The 22,183-nt window shown below is 37.6% G+C and overlaps 1 protein-coding gene across 4 annotated transcripts in view; it reads right to left on the reverse strand.

Moving 5' to 3' along the window:
* MDFIC (MyoD family inhibitor domain containing) overlaps positions 1-22,183 on the reverse strand; it is an 86,839-nt gene that overhangs the window by 53,099 nt on the left and 11,557 nt on the right. For all 4 annotated transcript variants that reach the window (XM_033099255.1, XM_033099253.1, XM_033099254.1 and 1 more), the window contains exon 3: positions 13,805-13,927. In XM_033099255.1, coding sequence (XP_032955146.1) covers positions 13,805-13,927 — 123 coding nt within the window. The remainder of the gene's footprint in view (positions 1-13,804; positions 13,928-22,183) is intronic.

A 22,183-nucleotide genomic window follows, 5' to 3' on the forward strand; every position in this document is an offset into this window, starting at 1 on the left:
TTAAGAGCTTAAATATTGTGATGCTGATTATTATTATACAAGCAAATGATTATTGTTGGTTTAATGGCTGCAAATAATTGTGCCAGAAGTTGTACAAAGCTAATGGTTTTCCCAGTAGGCCTATAAATATGCGTTATTCTTCTTTTAGTAACTGGTCCTAAGTGAGCAAACTATGAACTTTTATACCATAAGAATGCTTTAAAACTGCCCCTAATAAATCTTCTCAGTCTTATGCTATACTCCATACCATTGAAAGAAATAGCTGATATTGCACAAAGTTTTGAAATACACTGTTCTCCAAAGCATATGCTTCATCAGCAATTTAGTTTAACATTCACATCTCCCTCTCAAAGGGAATTGAAACTAATTATGTATCGTCCCAGATGCCTAGATACCACTGATACCATATGAATTCATATATTATTCAAAAAGCTGATTTTTTTTTTTTTACTTATTAATATGACTCTTAGGTAAACTGTATCTCTATTATAAGGGACTTGACTTTACTCCAAAAACAAACTGTAGCGATAACAGTTGGGGAGATATTCCTTCCAATATATCCACAAACACTTAATTGGACGGCTGCATATTCCAGGGATTTCTAACTGAAAGAGCCTACTCCAATTCGAGAGAGTGTCAAAGGAAGACGAAAGAAGGAGACATTTGTAATTCTTCAGAAAAATAGGTGGAAGGGTTTTCATTCTTAAAATTTTGACTCATATATAACATAAACCTTGGTTTAGGTTTAATATTCAAGATCCCGAAGATCATCAAATAATTCCTTACAGCAACATCAAGTTTTAGATTTTAAAGTCCTGTTATTGTGCCATCCGACATCACTGTGCCATTTAACCATGCTCCAAGTACAAAATATAATCATTTGTCCCCCAATTTTATAAAACTTAGATACCACAAAATGCCAAGATTCTCTGTCTCTCTCTTGGAATGAGACCAAGTTCTCTAGTCGGCAGTGGGTAAATAGATTTGGGCCGGGGGGAAAGGCTTTTTTCTAAAATATCAAGTATATGTTAAGCCAGGAAATTGTCTTGACTTTATCATCAAAGATGAGGTTCTGAAGGAGTACAGTACATTGCAATTTTTCCCAAGCTTTTTCTGACCCAACACAAAGGCACGATATAGTCACATCATTAATAGTGGCAGAAGGGCAATAATTTCCAACTAGGGAAATGCATTAGCATTTTGGGCTTTGAATAAGCTAATAATGTGGGAAAACTGCCACGTCTCCTGTGATTTTAATGCAATCTCTAGGAGACCATAAACACCACACTGTCCCTACCCCTCCCTCTACTCCACCCCATATGAGAATCACTGCTGGATAATCCGGGCATTAGCTGTGTGGCCCTAGCAAGATGCTTGACTTTTCTGAGCTCAGTCTCATCTGTAAATAATACTACCCCCCCACCCCCGCCTGATAAAGCTGCCGATAAGCCAAGTTAGCTATAAGTAATAACACTGTAAATATTACTAATGCAAAGTATCCTTTGATAGGCACAAACTGTAGACTGAGAAGACTAGCTCCTTAAGAGAATCAAAGACAATCAATCCACATTTTAAGACAAATTACTATAGCTTAACCCATTCAAAACTGTCAATCTCCTACAGAGAAGCTAAGTGTAGTCAAAAAGTACAGATTTTCAACTATTCAATAATTAACATATAAACATTGGGAATAAACTCTGTGCACGCCCCTGGGCTATTTGCAGTGAGGGTACAAAGCTGAAGGAGATGCCATCTTGCCTCCAAGGAGCCTGCGGCTCAGTGATTGGGAAGAGAAACATCACCATGCACACTCTAATTTTGAAATTAGCGAGTCCTTTAGGAGAGACGAAGATAAACATTCTGTGAGTGCAGATGAGGGGGAATCACAGAAGGCCTGCCCATATGGCTGTAGATGTACGGGACAGGTAACATGAATAAAGCTTGGGAGAAGGAAAATACTGGACATGTAGTGGGAAGAGCAAGGAATGCACTTTCGCTATTGGAAATGTTGGTGACAGGAAGCAGTGGAGTAAAAAGTAAAATTTACTGTATTCCCACAGTCAATCATCCAGAATAGTCTACTGAAAGTTAACTGTGGTCCTGGAAGGATGTTAATTGCTGGTGATGCGACTTAAAGCCAGCAGACATTAAACATGTAATAGCAAAAACATTTCAAATTGTGACAATGGCCGGAAAGGAAAGGGTACAATGAGAAATAGAGACATTCATTTTAGATCGAGAAGACTGAGAAGGCCTCTTTTTGGAAGTGACAATTAAGCCTGGAGAGAGATGTGATATGCAAAAGCCCTGAGACAGAAAGGAACTCAGGGATCCAAGGCATGGAAAGGAAGCCAGTGTCGCTACAGAAGCAGAAAGGAGGAGTGGCAGAAGGAGGAAATTTCAAGCAGAAAACATGTCCTGTCAGATGCTACAGAACAAATGAGGACTGAGAAGAGGCCACTAGACAAATTGGGAAAGGTGATGTATCAGGATCAAAAGATGATTTTAGTTGTATTTAGCCTCCAGGACAGAGATCAATGTGGGCAAAGGAATCAGCATGTACCCCAGTCTGGTGTTTAAATATACTCTAAAATGCCTCAGTGATGAAGGAACTAGAATACAATCTGAGTCTTTATAAAACAGTAAGTGTCATAAAATCAAAAGGCAAGGATGGACCAAAAGTGGTAATCAACTAGAAATTAAAGGACAGGTGAATAATAGAGATGTCTTGATTAAGATTAGAGAACACACATTTATGTTAGAGCTAGTCCTTCTACTATATAACATTTTTTCTCTATGATCCACAGCTCTTGGAACCTCAAGAGAGAAGACTGATGGTGCGGTCTGTTACCTTGTTTCAGCGTAAGCTTGGCAGATATAGCATAAGGTCATAGAATTTAGGGAAATAATGAAAGATCATCTGCTGGTCCCAGAGGGCCATGAAAAAAAGGCAGATGGAGATAAGAAGATGAGTTAATATGGGGAAAAGAACATAGTTAGATGATTAGGCATAATTATTATTAAGGGAAAGAGCAGGAAGAAATGAGAAAGTAAATTTCTGATTTCAAAATCTTACAATGGAGCAGATATCGGTGATAACAAGGTCCAAGTTGTGTCCATATTTGAAAGGCGGTTAAAGTGAAATAGACGTAAGTAAGATGTGAGTTCAAGAAGGCCAGAATCAATAATGATTTGAAAGAAATTAAAAGAAGTTTTCACATTAAACACTGGGAAGTCTTGATTTAGAGGACAAGTAAGACACTAGTTAGGGATCAAATAGGTTATGCTAGAAGGTGGAGGAGAAGGAATGAATAGAGTCACAGTAATATAACACTCAACATCTCTTCACACAATACCTGACTCACTAACTTAAAGTTCTTCCATTTGCTTTTCAGTGTCACCTGGGAATTAATGTACTATCAACATCCCTTCACAGCAACTTTACAGGTACTAGATTGGCAACTAGGCTCAAATATAACGGTAAAATAATTAGAAGATACGTATTGCAGCCTGAAACTGTACATGCTGCCTTGAATCAGTCCAAGCAAATTTGGACTGTATGACAAAAGTCAGTATTATTTAATCCTCTGTAAAAAAAAGGTTTTATGATACATATATACCATATTATACATATTTCATTGGGATATATTTGAAATTTAATAAATTTAAAAGGAATCCTTTTGTTTAAAACTTAAAAGGCAAATTATGCATGTTCAAATAAAAAATACTGAATGGTTTTTGTTCTGTTTCTTTCAAAATGTAAAGCCAGACCAAAAATCAACCATGTTAAACTGGCTAAAACAAAATACATTGAAAACTTAAATATGTCTGAATCTGGGTGTAATTTTACATTTCCAGTAGTAAATATTCATATTCAGAGCTACTTGATTAGACATGTAAGAATTTACTGGATATGAGATAAGTACAATACGAAGAACCTAACTCAAAGGAATGGTAGGTCAGTGATGGTTACACGTAATCCCACCATTCACTGGGTGTGTTGTTGGCACTGCTGCTGTCGACATTATCACTCACCTTTGTGACTGTGACGACACCTTTGCCTCCTGAAGGAGTGTGGGCAATGTGAGCTGCAGAGCTAGGCCTCGACACAGACGATAGCTTGGTACCTTTTTCACAAAGATAGGAATGATGGGCAGCATCCAAAGAGGGGACATGCGGTCCTACTACGATCACGTCGGCATGAAGGAATTACACGTGACAATCTGAGGCAGTGGGAATCATTTTTTTCCCTGAAATTTTCCAGTCCAACCTCTCATGAACCATGGAAAATGGATTTAATTCAATCATGTTCCACAGCAGAACAAATTTCTCCACCCACTCTCTTCTCTGGTACACTTAATGCAATTTTACCCTCTCATACGAGCATCTGAGATTTCCCTGACTTTTGTGTGACTTACTGCACAACTCATGGGGACATGGGAAAAATCCAGCTTCCGGTGGAAACCTGTGGAGCCAGGATTCACAACCACGTGCTGAGGACTCCAAAGAAACCCTGCGCAGGTCACAATGATGAGTCTCAGCGGTGCTACAGGGAGGGGATGGTGTCCCTGGAAGCAGCGCAGGGGAACTGCAGCCACCTCCTCATTCGAACGCGCCCGCACCCTCCGGAGCAGCCCATCCCATCCGGGTGCAGGTCCCACTCCGTCAGTGCCTGCATAGGGCCGAACCGGAGTGGCCAGTGGGCCTTCCAGCTACGCAAACTGCGCATGCCTGTGACTGACATATCGGCTTATTTGCCACGCCCAGAAAAATGCCTTCCTCCTTGAATTTCAGGAACTTACTGAAAATTATAAAATGGGTACAAGGTACCGTTTTCTGCTTAGCAGAACTAAATCCCCCCATACCCTCACCCAGGCGCAGCTTCATGGGCGTGAGCTCCCAGCTCATGCTCAGAAGGGCCCGCACTTGGTTTCATGCTCTGCTCTTGCCATCTTGAAATTCTTGTTAATTTTTTAACAAGAGGCTCTGCATTCTCATTTTGCACGGCTGTCCACCTCCCAACTTATGTAACTGGTCTTCCCTTCTGCAGAACCTAAAGGAACTAAGGCTCCTGGCTTACCCGTGACCCGACACATGCCCCACAGCGGAGGAGGCCCGAATGGGGTCTGGGGAAGTGGGGCCTCACCCTGGTAATTTGTGCTATGTGGGAGAAGTTTCCTTTCAAAATATTATGGCTTTTAATATAATAAAATAATTTACCTAATGAGGAAGAAAGACAATGCAGAAGAAAGTATACAGAATATTAAGTGGAAGTCCTCTTCACCAGTATGTCCCCAATTTCACATAACTCCCTAGAAGTAACTATTGTGAAGAGAAATCTTCCATTAAGAAAAATAAATACACACACTTATAAGTTCACACACATACACACACACACACATACACACACACACACACACACATATCCTTTCTAAAAATCCCAATTTTGTATTTCTACTGGAAATCCTTTAGAATCTTACAATAAAGAAAACCAGCAGCTTCAAACAATGTGTCATTATTGATTCTTTTCAGGGTGCTCAGCTTAGAGAATATCAAATTACTATTCCACTCATCTATACCAGGTGACTAAGTAGGGCAAAGCAACAAAGAATCAGAGATAACCAACTGGCTCACTTCTCCTACACCATTAAGGTTCAATGAGAAATTCAAGAGATTCAGACACACACACACACACACATATACACACAGCCGCAGATTTCCCTCTTATTGATTATGCTGATTAGACGAAACATCTGGATTTCTGTTTCCCCATCTGCTAAATATGGCAATTTTTATAAAAACCTCCCAAACCTCTTCTAAATCTAGCACTCTGGGTTTAGGATAAACTATTTTATATTATAAACTAAACTATCTTAGTCTCCCAAGCTCATGACCACATCTTAGGTCTTGTCTTTATCTGGGTTTTTTCCACCTCAGAAATCTTAAATTCATATTTCCAATTCTCATAATCCATGTTCTCGTTTCCACTTGTCCCATTTACTTACTGCATCCAAACTGTTTTGTTTTATTTCTTAAAAAATAGAAACCTTTAGTGATTGTGAGCCCCTCTGTTTTGTTTTATTTTTTTCTTATTTTAAGACCCTTCTTATCTTTACTTCCTTTTCTACCTCTCTGACGTCACCATCTATTACTGCAAACTCTCTTTGGACAATGTCCTTAAATCCTTTGCTCCACTGTGCTTTCATCACAACTTTCATTTGTCCAAACTAAAAACCTTGGCCTCCTTCCCAGCCCCTGCCATCCACTTACCCCATATGTCTTACTGATTGTACCCCATAAAAAGCTGAATCCATCTACTTCTGCAGACCTACCTGCCATCACCTCAGTCGCAGACACCTTCCATTCTCAGTTAGATTAATAATAAGTCTCCCAGCTGGCCTCTTAATGCCTTCAGTTCTTCCCATTCTTATTTTCTAATGATTGCAAGAATAATTATCCTAAAATATAGCCAAACCACAGTATACATTTGATTAAGTTGCTAATCCCTCTAATCTCTACCATCTTCTCTTAACCCTGTTAACAGATTCTTTCCCTCCTGTCTCTCTCAGCACCTTGTCTAACATGCTACACCCCAGCTTACATAAAACTTCTCCAACTCACCTCAAACTGGCCAGTTTCTCTCTTACCATTAACCTGTAGGTGTTCTATTCTTTTGGCTTAAAACACTCAGACCCCAACCCTCCATGCTCTGCTTGAGCTGGCTAACTCCTTTACGGACCATCATAGGCATCACTTCCCCCGGAAAACCCTCTCTGACCCCTCCCTCCCTCAAGGATATGTGCTTCTCAAATGTGACCACACAGCAACCTGCAACTTCCCATCATCGCGCTCGTAACGCTCATTACCATTTCAAGATGGACAGTGTGTCAGCCACCAGATTGCAAACTCTGAATGCAGAGACAAGGTCTGCACTGTTCACGCTGCATCCCTACCATAGCAGTGTCGGCATGCTACAAGCACTCCTTAGTGTAACTGACTTCTTCTTCAGCTTTCAAAGTTATACGCTGGCTCCTAATCCTGAAAATTCAATACAACAACATGTTCTACAAAAAATTATTTATGTGTAAATTCACAGAGTGTTCAGATCCAGGAAGTTTGAGGTTTGAGAACTAAAATTATCTAGACCGCAGCATTTATGATCTTGATCATTAAATGTTATTTATTTCTTCAGTGGTTAGCATTCTCAGAGTGATGTCGAAGCTACTTTCCAGGCCTCAGCTCTTCCCTGAGCTCAAAGAACTCCCAAATGGGTCAGGAATAAACCTGGATCCCTCACTGAGCCCTCACCCACCATTTGTACTTCAATAATACTCATTCCCCCAATAAAGATCAAACAATTTTAGGAATACCAGGAAGACACTGAAAATCTTTGACAAAGTATAGTAAGATATAAGCTGAAAATTGAATGAATTATCATGGTGTATGGTAAGAGTGAAGGGTAAAGTAACAAATTAGAATAATAATATGAAATATAATAATAAGAACAGTAACAGCATACATTGAACTTTATAGTACACAAAACATTTAAAAAACCATTTTAGAAAGGCAGAGAAAGATATTAGAAGGAAGAAGGAAGGAGGGAGAACAGTAAGCAGGGTGGGAAGGCAGGGAGCAAGCAAAGGAAGGAGAGATGAAGAAGGAAGGGAGGGAACTAAAATCATCTCAAACTTTTTTCTTACAGGTAGGATCGAAAGATAAGGAATAAGGGAGCAAAAAGGCCCTAAATAAAGTGCCATCCCTGCCCACCTGTGTAGACAATGAATGTTATCCAGAGCACTGCTGTATGTTCACTGAGAACTCCTCAAAATAGCCTTATCAGTGAACAGCAGAGGGCTTGATTGCTTTAATATCACTAGAGTCACCTAAAAATACTTGGAACTTGACATGCATGAACCAGACTGGTTTGGGAGTAAGGGGGTAAGAAGGAATAAACAGAATACGTAATGATTTAGAATCCTTGCCATAGGACCTTAAAGTCTGAAACAATAGAAGCAACATGGGTAAAACATCTCTTCCCTCCCCTCATTAATTCAATATACATAAGTCATCAAGCATTTATTTACTAAGCATAAACCATGTAGTATCTAAGGTACTGACCATCTGTCGTGAACATAAATGTCAAGAGTCTCAGGAGACCTGGTCTGTGTACACAGTATGTCTAGACATATAACCCAATGGAACCACAGAGAAAAACAACAACAACAACAGAGCCTCAAAAGTGACATTTGGGCCCAAGGACAACAATAATTAAAACTGATAAATTAATTGAATGTTTACTCACTTAGTTCTATGCTTATTAAGTACATGATATGCATCTTCTTGTATAATCCTCCAAAATTACGCAATGGGGTATATAGTAGTAGTACCTCCATTTTAAAAATGAAAGAGATCAAAGAGGTTAGGTAACTTGCCCAAAACCTGTAGTCATGACACATCCAGGGTCTGAATCTAGCAATTGGCGTCCATTGGCCTCCAGGACCCTAAACATAACATGCTTAAAACAAAAGATGAACAATGGTTCTGTCTAGCTTCGTGAGCAGAACCCAGAGGAGCCCAGATGATGCAGCCTGAAGAAGAATGTGTTAGGGAACATGGGCTCCATCACAGAACACAGTCTAACGGCTATTTCTGACCAATGTGAGTAGCCATCCAAAACAGCTTATGATTATCCACCCAACACTGAAACCTAACCATGAGCTGGATTTTGCAATAATTTCTGGTTAAAGATTCCTCTTTAACGGCGATCATCAAAGAATCTGAACTGCAGCCACATACCTATTTGGTCAGCATATTGAGAAACAATATTTTTATGAGACAAATGGAGGAGGAAAAGACACTGAGCAAAACAAAAGTCACACAACTTACTCCCCAGATGGGCTCCTAAAATGAATGAGCATTAAGTATTAGGGAAAGAATAAGATTACCTAAGAAATATAACACGAAAGCTACTTCTTCCAGTTGTACTGGGTAGACTCATGGGGAAGAGCGCTTGTTTATGGCCTCTTTCATATAAAGTGAATTCTAAAGAAAACCAAATAATATTTAGTGTATGTAATGTGCATGAAAACATAAGAGCTGCTGAAAAAAATTTAAATCCAAACCTCTTAGTGCTCTTTCCTTACCATCAAAGTAAGACATATCCTAAGTATATACATCATACACCTGAGTACCTGCCTTTCTTTCAGTATTTTACATAGTGGATGCATTCTCTAAAATGAAGAAACGGTATGCATTAAGGAGTGATCCGCAGTAAGTTGGCAAAGGCTCGGAAAAGAAATAATAGCGTTTCTAGTAACAGATCCTGTTGATGTTCAGAGGAAACTCAGTGGATGCCAAGAGAAACGTTTCAAATAGCGGGAAGGGTGAAAAGCACGATACATTGGCTCCATAAATAGGAAGCACATGTGAATTAGGGAAAGAGGGCTCTCATTCTACTATCAATTAAGCCCTTACTATTATGAGAGTTAAAACCCCTTCAAAATGAATAAATGGGTTAAATAGAACGGGGATCACCATTTAAGTAGAGCATTCTAACTTTGCTTCAGATCATGGGAATTCCACAAAATCACAAAGGGCAGAATTAGCTGAACAAAATAGTTTAATTTAATAGGAAATTTATTTCAGAAGAGAAGCTAAGGAAAATTTCTGGAGTTAAGTAATGACATTTAGAATTAGGAGACATTTATGTAAAAGCAATGTCCAACGATAAAGTTAAGTAATAAAAATTTTCAGAAAGACCTAGAAAAATCTGAGATAGAGACCTGAGGCAGTTTAGAAAGAGGAACAAAGAAAATGTAAGCTCTCTCGCTATAGGAAATAATTAGAATAGTAAAATTTGACCTAAATTAAAAGAAAATATCACGTGTGCCTATGAGTAGAAGCACAGGAACACACACACACACACACACACACACACACACACACACACACACACAATTCCTTCCTACCTTAGAAATCCCCCCAAAGACTGAGATCAAAATGTTACTTCTGTTCCCTTTCTAATCTAATTAAAACATGAAATGTTGTCTATTGCCTATTATCAGTTTATACATATTATAGGTTAAACAGAAAGATTAATATTAATTGAGGGTGTCACTTCACTGCAACATTTATTTAAGTAAGAAAGAGGAACAATGATTATTAAAACAAGACATATCTCTGAATTACATACTGTATCACATATGCTAATCTGAGGGGAAAAGCCAAAGTCTTAACTGGTATTCCCATAAAAAGATGCCCTTATAAACTCCAAAATTTAATTTCATAAATTAAATTATATACCAAAATATGTTCTCAGTATATGAAAGCCTTTTAAATTGTAAAAAGGATAAAAACTCATAAAATGAGAAACAAAACTTTCCAAGTATAAAATTTTCTCACAAAACTTCCATTTAGTTTTTAATTCTTCACTTATTTGATTTAGTTTTCTTTTTTAAAAAAACAAACAAACTTGAGGGTTAGAATGTCTTTTTAACTTAAATTTCTAAGAGAAATCACAATGCATATTGCCTGACCAGACTGTGTGTGGCCTATTTATTTGAAATGTTGATTCCATATGGATTTCTTCTCTTTTACATACAACTTCCAGAAAGGATTCTCTCTAATAAGTCAACAACTCAAGGATGGCCAATTTGGAATCCAGGCCCTGGGAGCTAGTACCTCAGGTCTGCTACTTGCAGTGTTTTCTAGAAGGACCGGGAAAGGCAGACAAAGCTGGAACTTCTGTGTGGAGCACGAACCAGTGTGAGCCACAAGTGGGTGGTCCGCTGAGATCAGGGTTAAAGTTCACAGAATAATTTGGAAATTATTCTCAGCATGGATCCCGTTTATGAGGCCTGAGAATACACCCTTTAATTAGAATACAATTTCCAAAGCAGCCACTCCCTTGACTTTCCATAGCTCAGTTATTCTCAGAAAAGTAAAAACAGCCTCATCACACTGACAGCTAACAGTCCCCTATAAATTATGCCTTAAATGTCCGACAAAGAAGACAGCAGCCATCCAGGACTAGATGTCAGCTCAGCTCTCACTAACCCTCTCAAGAACAGATAGAGAAAAAGGAGTCATATTAAACAAAGTCCCCTCCTTTATTTCTTGCTTATGCAGCTGAGCTGTCCCATGGAACCTTGGAAAAAGAGTGGGTTGTGCACTTGAAAATGATCCCACAGCCCAGCCAGCCTCATTTTTCTGATGATGCCTCCATCCCATCAACGGCACACTACAGTGGGAACACTAAAAGCAATTCCATGAAAGCCAGCTGTCCACCCCTCCACGGTGCTTAGGGAGCCACACAGGCCTGCTGGAAAGGGAACCAGCCGGTGGTGACTCACCGCAGATGTCCCTTCCTCCCCCAAGCAGCTCTGAGCCAAAGCTTTCTTTCCAGGGCTCATTGTTATTACCAAGATTTACTGGACCCCAAAAACCAGGCTATATATTGAACCAAGAGGAAGACACACATCTCCCTAATAGCAGGGTTAAGAGACAGACATCAAAGTATGTAGAGATGGCCAAAGACTCTGCAAGAAAGGCCAAAGGAGATTCAGACATCTTTGTAGTTTCATGTTAAGGAGCTGAAAGAGCAGAAGCTATCACAACATTGAACTTTCAAATGCTGTCCAGACTTGAGTCGGGTTTGAAGATGACATAAACTGTCCAGTTTGGCAAATCCGGATATCAAATCTTTCTTGTAGACTGAACAAAATCGCTTTAGTCTGTAAAGTATAACCAGGAAAATAACCCAAAATATAGTTTTTGAAATTTGTTATCAGAATTCAATGTCTGATTATCACCCACATATATTTGGAAATTCTTGTCAGCTTAGTTTCGGGCAGGAGCGGCCATTATCTTTGTATAATATATCCATCCATGTGTCAGCTTCCCCAGCAGCCTCTCCGAGGGGCCATAAATCTCTCTCTCTCTGCATTCCTTCAGTGTACATTAGTAGCAAACAAGACAGTTGTTCCCAAATGCTCCAGTGTCCCATGGTGCAGGCCGCATCATTATCTCAATAAAAAAACAATTTCATGCAATTTACAATATTTTTTATCACTGTCCACTTAATCAGTATAGACAATAGAGAGAGTAGTTCATTTCAAATCCATTCCCTTTAATGGTATGAATTTTGTGGCTAAAATGAGCTTCATCAAATAGCACAAAAACGTTTAACACATTAAACATGACTCTCCCTATCCTTATGCAATAGTGCTTGTATTTCAGTTTTTGTCTTATGAGTTCTTATTCACTTTTCCCTACTGTGAGCCTTGGGGAAGTGGGAAAGATAAATCGATTAAATGAAACATACACACTTAAAATTCTGACTATAAAAAAAAAAAAGAGAAAACAATCATGTTCCCCAAAAGGTGGGGCTAAAATCATCTCTAAGACCTCTTCTAGCTCTCACTAGCTCTCTGGTTGTTAGGAAATCACAACACCATGTTTCCCAGCAGCAGAGTCAGTGTTTAGATAGAAGACAACTAATACATGTTTGGGGAATAAATGATTACTTGAAATAGTGTTTATTTGATTCTTTAGAAAAAGCTATATAAATCTTGCTCCTCGCTAATTTCTGAGTTTCATTTCCTTCCCATTCTATTCTCCAAGACAAAAGTGTAAGAAACCAAAGTGGCTCTAAAATAAAACTAAAATGTACTCACTTTTAGAGATTTTGTTTAAAATCTTGAAATTTCCTTCAATAGTATTTTTATTGTTATTGTATGTTTTCTACTAAGTTGGTTTATCCCTTCTGTTTTTTTTTTGTTTGTTTGTTTTTTGTTTTTTCCCCCTGCTTTATTCAGTTTGGTTATCAGTTAGGGACAGATACTGGGCATTCTAGAAAGGAAATATTCAAAGATTCAAAGTAAGTATAATATGTAACACAACGAAGACTCTGTATTATGGAGTTGTCTGAACTGAAGAACTAAACTTAAAAAAAAAAAAAAAAAAAAAAGAACACTTGATTTCCAGAAAGGAATTCTTTTCCTCTGTCCATTCTGGGAATAAGAATAAGACATGGTAACTTGGTTACCACTTCGAAAAAGAATTCCAAAAGATTTACTCCTATGCTCTTCCAGGTGTGGCATAGCAGTGATCTTTATACTTACACATTTACTGCAAAGAAAAATTTTTTACATGGTAAATTCACCTCGAACCCACCTGGGGGTACCTAGCGACCAGAACCTGAGCTCCAGAGGAGAACATGACAATCACTCAGCATTTTGAATAGCACCCAAAGATGCTGGTATTTCTAGGTATTCCTAGGGTAAAATGAAAACATACCGAAGCTTTTGTATATATTCTGCAGAACAGTCTTAGGAAGAGTAAGAAAATAAAAATAAATCAAGTAGAGATAAAGATGTTAATTTAAAAACAAGTTTGGAATCATTTGGCTACAAGAACAGGGACCAGAGTGGCATTGTCACAATACTGCTTGTTGTCCTTTAGCTCTGTCTTTCTATCTTTTTAGTGTCACAGTCCACTTATACTGAGAACAGTCTGACTTCCACTTAGTCACCACTCAAGAAGGAATTAAGTGTTGTCTAAATCTCTCTGAGAACTGAGTCCAAAATTTACAGGTCAATTCTTCCTTTATTAAGAAAGAATGAAAACAGACAGAGTATTATTTATACCCTAGTTTTAGCCCTACATTTTAAAATACTCATGAAAACACTTTCAGATAAATTCTGATTTATTAGATTTCCAGGAAAATTATATGGTACAATTAACTCAGAGCATATTCTCACAGTCATATCATCAAGTCACTCTGTTTTTCTCTAAAAGTACTTACTTCTGATGAGTTCGTCATTGGAACAATTTCCCCAAACAGACTGGTCTTGCATCTCTCCATGTGTGAAGCAGCTATTGGTGGCTTGAGTTATGTCTCTCTCAGTATTTTCCTTATCACATTTTTCTGAATAAAAAAACATATATTTATTACCATTAAATGTTACATATCTTTCTCTTATTTTTTTCATTTTATAGATTTTTTTTCTAATTGCAGTCTGCTGTAATTGAAGAAACTAGGAATGGTAACTCTATTGACGAGTGCATACCTATTGATCCAATAACAGATATTTATTGAGCACCCACTATGTACCCAGCATTGAAGAAACAGAGATGTTTACAGTAAAAATAATGCTAAGATTATTGTAAACAAATAATTGGAACACAGTAAGTGATCTGCCATGACAGAGAAATATGGAAAGGTTACAATCAAGGATGAAAGTGAGTGAGTCCATACAAGTGGGGGCGGGGCAGTAGGGAAAACACCAAAGAAGAGACTCCAATGAGTGGTAGAGATGAAAGTTAGACTACCGATGGATGAAAAGTGAGAGGTGCAGAGTTTCTCCATAGAAACCTGGAAAAGTCCAGGAGTGTGTTAGACATTCTCAGAGAGGGAGGGTGTTTAGAGTGAGGGATCTATATGTGGGTTTCTGGGTTCTCAGGGGGAAAGCCAATAAGTAAGGAAAAGAAACATCTTATTCGGAACAAAACTCAAGCAAAAAGAAAACTATAACACAAGCCAAAATGCATGTTATGAGAGGTATAGAGCACTAAAATAGTTCAAAGGAAGAAAAAGAAACTCATCAGGATTCAGAGCTCAAGAAAGGCCCTACAGAAAAAGGTATGTTGAATGGTCTTGAAAAGATTAGTGGGAATTGGAAAATAGAGACGGGAGAAAGTCCACTCTAAGTGAAGAACAGCGAAGGCAAACTCCACAAGCAGACGCTCGGGGAAAGATTTCAGCTCTAGACGGAAGTGCTTTGAGAGGGACACTAGGAGAGAAGACAGTAAAGGGTTGAATAGAGACATCGAATGGATATTTTAATGCCAAGGTGAGAAATCTAGGCCTAATTTAAAAGCAAGACAAATATGTAAAAGTAGCCATTGATGCTTTATGAATTCCCTAATCAGAACCATGCATGAGAAAGATTAATACATTTGTGCACACCTGTGGTTCTCAATCTTGACTTCACTTTAACTCACCTGGGAGGCTTTTACAAAAGATTCCTTGACCCCATCACCAAACATTCTATCTCAACTGGGGGTGGGGGGTGGGCAGCGAGGAGGGTTCATGTGATTCTACTGAACTTACATGGTTGCGAATCACTGGAGTATGAATGTCTAACAGGAGGAGCAGAGGAAGGTAAATGACAGGGAGACTTGACATAGTCCAGGGACTATGAAGTTAAAAGTTCAACAGAGTTTAATCAACTGGATAACAAGACGGGTACGTGTGAGAAAATAACTAGGGGTTTGCACAGATAATCAGGATTAGAGACGACTGACTTAGTCTGCATTTGACTGAGAAAACCTGGAGACCAGGAGAATAATTTGTTAATTAAACAAATATATATTTATACATAGTAGATGTTTAGGCATAATTCTAGGCAGAGAGGATATGATGAATTACGAGACAGCCCAGACTTTCATGGAGTTTACAGTCTAATGAAGGAGTGCAGCGTTGGATATTTGAGTTTGCAAGGCACAAATAAAGTTATAGCTAGAAACAGTCATCCTCCTAAACTTGATTTCGGAAGCTGTCCAAATGACTAGGCTCAATATAAGAGTGAGTATATTAAAAGAAGTGTATCAAGTTGTGTCTGTACAATTAAAAAGAATCAAAGAAAGAAGCTAGATGATGTCAAGCCATGGAAGCAAGGAAAGGACAGAGATTCAAACAGAAGTTGTTAGTCAATTGTATTAACATTTCCAGTGAAAGGAAAAAATTTCTGCACGTGCAAAAGTTTCTCATGTACCATGGGGATTTCTCAACAATTGAAAAGTCTGCCACAAAACACATTTAAACACATGAAAATAAATGGACGCCCACTTAGGACTAAGTCCAGAGGCCAAGAGTTCCAAAAAAATAGGGTCTCCAACGCTAAGTATTTTTGGAAAGCAAAACCATATTCAGATAACAGTAAAATAGAAATTGGAAGCATGCTAAAACAGTATGTTCTAGATTTATGTAACATTTACTCAACATTATCATAGAGAAAATGATCTTCCTGAGATATGTTAGTTCCAATTAAAATCCTTATGTTTTAAAACCACTTCAAGAATCTTTCCACTGCTACAGTCAACTCAAGACCTTTCTGAGATTATCAGAAAAGACTTTTATACAAACTCACTCGTACACATGGACTTTCTCAGCAGCAGAGCCCAGGCTTACTGCCCTTACTGTTATGTAGCTGCCTGCCGCCAGGTGTCATGCTAGTAGGCTTGATTCAATTAGTAACTTAAACAGAAGCTGAATGAAATTAATTATATAATTTTGAACTGTTCAAGTTTAATTCCATTAAAATTAATTCATGAAACCAGGGCATTATGAAGTGTTGCCGAATAAAAGAAAATAGGGATGAATAGAGCCTCTAGACACACTTGACTCACATTTGAATCATGTCCAATATCCAAGTGCTAAACACAGAACCTCTCAATTCTCCACAGAATAAATGAAATCGTCATGTGGTCCACATACACGGATTTAGTAGAAATCCACCAGTAAGAGGAAAATAAAGTTCTTCCTGCTCTAAATATTTTTAAGAAACTGTTTATCACATTTTTTTTAACTTTCTTTAACTGTGAAAGTCTAGAATTAGATGACCCAAGAGTCCTTCTCAAATGAAAAAAGAAAAACTATCATTCTCTGTCTCATGTTCAAGAAGTAAAGGATATATAATTACCTTTAAATCACAATCATCAGTCTATCCAACTTTCCCTCCTTTGAAAACTAAATGTCTTGGTTCAAAAGTTGGTGTCAGGCTTTTGCTATGACCCAGAGCAACAGCCCAAAGCAAGGCTCAGAAAAAAGTCCACATATTAAATTTAAATCGACTTTCCAATTCTCCACTTCTATAAACTTCTGTGACCACTTGACTGTTCTACAACTTTCTAATATATGTACATTATTTTATGGAACTCTCTTTAACATTTAAGGACTACCTACATAGCAGCCTAAGTGGTGCACAGTTACATCTAACATTGAAAAAATACAGGTAGAGTGAGATTTGATCGGTAGATAATTGTAAGATGGCACCATGCTGTCCAGCCATAGAACCAACCTTACCACAACTTGCAGTAGGTAAGGTCAGCTATTACTCATTACAGTGATGAAATAGCAGTTTCTAATCGCAGATTTCTGTAATCACGATAATTTGCTGTGTCACTTCTGAATTGCAAAAGCAGAGGCCACAGCAGTCCTGGTTTAATCAGTTCCTTTCTAGATGCATGAAGGTTTGTGGTTGCCATTCAGTTACTACATAGGCCTGAATGAAGTATTCTACAGACAATCACGTAACCTCAGCGACGCCTGAAGTCATCAATCTGCACTTTTCTACAAGGTTTCTACATATACATCCAACAAGCACTCCTCCCCAACATAACACAATTCTTTCACCAAAGGGGGCCTTCGTCTCAATTAGTATGATGTTCTTCTAAGCCAACGGTTCTCTTTAGCTTTTATTTTTTTAAGAGCTCTTTAAACATAAAGAGGCACAGGTCCCAACCTCAGACGTCTAAATTTGGGTGGTGTGGGGAAGGGGGGTGCCATTATCATATTTGGCCAGGTTGGAGGACTCTGTTCTAAGTAAGCTCTTCTGTATGAAATCATTTACAGAAAACTTAGAAGAGCCTACCAAATATTGAGATACACACCTTGCTTCTCATCACCTTGTCACAATGCTTCAAGTAACCCGAAAATACAATTTTATCTAGTCATTAATTAATACAGAGATATTTAGTTCTGACTCCATGTCAGGACAACTATGAGAATACAAAACCTGAATTACGTATAATGGCACTTAATTGTGCTAATACATGAATTATGTTTTAGATATTAAAACAAAAAATGAAGACACTTTGAAAATAGCATTAGACCAAAAGACCGCCGCATACCACTGGTATTTGCTTCCGAAAGGGTAGCTCCCAGCCTTTCTAGGGTGACAACTCTGCACACAGAAGTGCAGAAGAATCTTCAGATAAAGAAAAACCAGCTTGTCCCTGACAACAATCCTCTAGCTGGGGAAACCAAACATACGCGTGAAACAATCAAGCCACTATGAAACAGAAGGTAATGAAAACTGCCCTGGGTCATAGTTCTGGCTTAAGACTGACTGACCAACTGTGTGACTGGGGACTGGGCCTCATTCTCTTCAATGGGAAATGAGGACATGGAGCAGGATGGTTGCAGACGCCTTTTCTGGCTCTAAAATTCTGACTGCATGAGGGCTAATAACAGAGTCAAAACTTCATATCCACACGGAAGGGTGTTTAGAATGGAGTAGAGGGAATCACAGAAAAGCCTTTGTAAGGCATGGGATTTGAATTAATTCTCAAAGAGAGTGACAAACATGAATTAAGCAAAAGAATCAAAGGACAAAAAGAGTTCTACACGATGAATTTAAATATAATATGACCTATTCAGAAATGATTACCTTACAGTCATTTATTATCTTACAGTCATCAATACTCTTTATTTTTGGCTATTTTTCTAAAGAAGGGCATGAATGGTGAGAAGCAATCTCTCTCCAATCTCGATTATTCCCGCTGAAGGAGATGAGAAAGATTCAGGTAAATAGAATTTCCATTTAATTTAAAATTCTCTAATGTTTTACCTAGTTGGCATTATCTAAATTTAAAACGTTGAGAGTTTTACTTATCTCAGACAGTTGGAGAATAAAATAATTGAATGATGATTAACAAGAGAGAAAAATTTAAGAGCATCAAAAGTAAGTCAATTGAATAATAACATGTAAAATATTATGTGTGCCGTGTAGTAGCCATTCAGCTGGTAGGTGGTTGTTAAATAAGTATAAATAAAAAATAAAATACTTCCATTTGTTGAAAGAATTAACGAATTTTTGTAATTATAGTAGTAGCAATTTTCAAAGGACTTTAATATATAATATTTATTTGATCTTCAGAACTATGAACGATATAAGGAAGAAAACATTAGCTCAGTTTTACTATACATTGTGGGAGAATACAGTGTGGGTCTCAGAGACAGATATTCAGTTGGAAATAGAATGTTACAATGCAGAATTGGAAAGGATCTTTCAGTTCAGCTAATTTAATATCCACCCAGTGTAGAAAACCCCACTGCAACACTCAGCCCTTCCCCAAAATTCTAAGGAAAGACAACACGTTCTGTTCTTGGTCAGTATGGTTCATTAGTAAGGTATTCTTCATTTTGAGCATAAACCGGCTGTCAGGTGATTTATAGCTAGTTCCAGTAGGTAGAAATAGTTAAGACTAAACTTTTCTATAAGACAACCATTCAAACTACTGAAGATGGATATTCTTTCCATCAGTTTGTAATCAAGCAAATATAATACCTCAAGAGCTAAATGCTTTTAACAGATAAAGTAACAGAAGAATCTAGGAACGTTGCATGAGGATCAAATTAGCCTGTCAAAGTTACTGATGAACTTTCAAATATAGTATACAGGTCTCTATACTCCAAGGTTTTCCAAGGAATAGGGACAATTCTGTCATCTACAAGTCCAGATATATGAATCCTCCCTGATAATAAAAATACTGTTGTTAGGGTCTCAGGGACAGAAAACTATCCCTAAATTGTACTTTGAACGGGAGAAATGGTTAAGAACCTGGATCTGAAAGCGTGATGCCTGGGCCCACCACTGACTATGTGAGTCCTGGATGTTTGGCAGATTCTTCATCTGTAAAATGGGAATAACAATCCCTACCTCATAAGGTGGGTATGGAAAGAAATGAAACCCTGCCTGGCAAGCAGATTGTCTGGTATGTAATACGGACTCGTTCACACTTGCTATTATTAAGTGCTATTGCAATAAGCGCCTTTTATAAACCTGCTATAAACTTATCAGAGGGAGGCTGTTGAGGGCAGTATCTCTTCAGTAATCCCTAAGTGAAAAACCATGCAGGAAATCTGTTTCCAGACTTAATATAAGGAAAACTATTGTTTCCTCTAAGAAGCTGTACGTTTTTCTTTTCCTTATGAACAATGAAAATCATATTAAAGAAAACACTTTCTTTTTTATTCAAATTTACAAACAAAATTGAATAAATGGGTTTGACCCTACAGTCTAAATCCGTACATTTTAATTTTCTCCCAGGTTTGAAGCTCGTAGACTACCTATATTTCATTATTCTATTTTAATCTTTTTCTAAAAACTCTTATACACTGCCTCAAATATTTTACTGACCTACACAGAAGGATGTGTAAATGCATGAACTAATCATCAAATACATTTTCTATTTGCTATCCATACTTCATTTGTTTACTTCATGAAAGACTAATATAAATGACAACATTTGACAGATACCCTTATAAAATCTTATAAAAACCCCACAAAACATAATCAGTGTAAAATACACTTATTTCTTATATTTAGAATATAAGCAACTTTCTTTGTGCTTAAATTTTGGGACTTTTGCATTTTGGATCGCATCTAGTTCAATTAAATATTTGATGATAACCTCGGACAGATTGTTTGTAATCTACATAATTTGTATATTCTTACTGCTATGCGATCTATATTCTTATCTCCTTTATTGATAAAAAAATTTCTTTAAACAATTGCATTTTTACTCTTCCACTCAGTACCAGAATTATTTCAGATGATCTATGTGTATTTCAGTTTATGAAATCTCAAGCAATATGAGAACAAAATCTCTGGGAAAAGTAAAAAAATCTGGGTCTGTATTTCCCAGAGGCTCAGAACAATGTGGAAATCTACAAATGCTTCCCAAATGTAACCTTTGAAAAACCAAAGATAAGGCAGCTTTCAGGAAGACCTGCGGCTCTGGAATTTTTCTTCTGCACTGATCCAAAAAAAAGTTTAAAAAATCCCTCAAGCCGAATGACCTTTAAGAAAACCTACCTGCTTTGCGTAAGGTTCTAAAACAGATTAAAATCTCATTATCCAAAAAACATGTTGAGATAATCAAAACATTTTTAACAGAATGAATAAAGAGATACATAAAATTTCATAATTTTATAAAGTTATTTTATTATATAATCACAGATACACTATGAATGTTCGTTCAATGAATTTAATGCTTAAATCAACAATCAATTATTACCAATATTTTGAAAAATAAGACTGAGCAAAATCTAAAATGCATTCCATCAAAGGGCTTCTTATGCTTTTAGAAGCTTATGGTGTGTTTAGATCCAAAATAATGAAAAAAATGACATGGACTCAACTACACGTAGTTTACAGATTGGAGTAGGTAGAGAAGAGTGGGTTAGACACACAGCAAAATGGAAAGTAATTACAAAATTACATGCATATGCAACTGAATATGAATACACAAATGATAGGTACAAAATGTAGCAATAGTTCAAATAAAATCTCAATAAATCAGGGCTCTAAAAAATGAGGGGGGAAGAAAGAATCAGGTACTCTGCACTTCAAAACAAGCAGTGGGGAGGTTAGATGACAGCGGGCTGATGCAGGGTGGGGGGGAATCAGGACACATTATCTCAGTCATCTTACTCTCCTGTGCCTGATACCCAAATCTAACATTCCTCATCTGAAAACTATTTTTTCAGGATGACTGACCTGAGGCCTCCTTAATTACAGGTTTAATTGTGTTCTTTCTACCAAAAAGTACACTCATGCTAAAACCAAACACTCATAGGCTCATGGAATTTGGAGTTACGTGGGCTCATAAAGGTCTCTTCGCCCAACCTGATAACATGAATTCATATGAAAACATTCAACATCCAGCATCCCCAAAAGTAAGCCAAGGAGAGTAGGCATGTATACTTCCAGGAATAGGGAGATAGCCTCAGAAGACAGCTTACTCCATTTTGGGACTACTTAATTATTCAAAGACTTTCCTCACAATTGGCTAAAATCTGCTTCCCTATAATTCTCACTGATTCATCATATTTTGCTCTTTGCAATCAAAGTCTAATCTTCCGTCTGTGTGACAATCTGAAAATATGTAGGAAATATGTCATGTTTTTGACTTGATGTTCCCTATACTAAATACCCTCAATTCACTCGGTGGTCTTCAGAGCCGTCACATTCTATTCACTCTTTTTATTTTAAGTTTGTTGGGGTGACAATTGTTAGTAAAGTTACATAGGTTTCAGGTGTAGAATTCTGTGATCTATCATCTATATATCACACTATGTGTCACCAGCCAGAGTCAGTTTTCCTTCCATCACCAC

The sequence above is a fragment of the Rhinolophus ferrumequinum genome, chromosome 26 (assembly GCF_004115265.2).
Source record: "Rhinolophus ferrumequinum isolate MPI-CBG mRhiFer1 chromosome 26, mRhiFer1_v1.p, whole genome shotgun sequence".
Classification (NCBI taxonomy): domain Eukaryota; kingdom Metazoa; phylum Chordata; class Mammalia; order Chiroptera; family Rhinolophidae; genus Rhinolophus; species Rhinolophus ferrumequinum.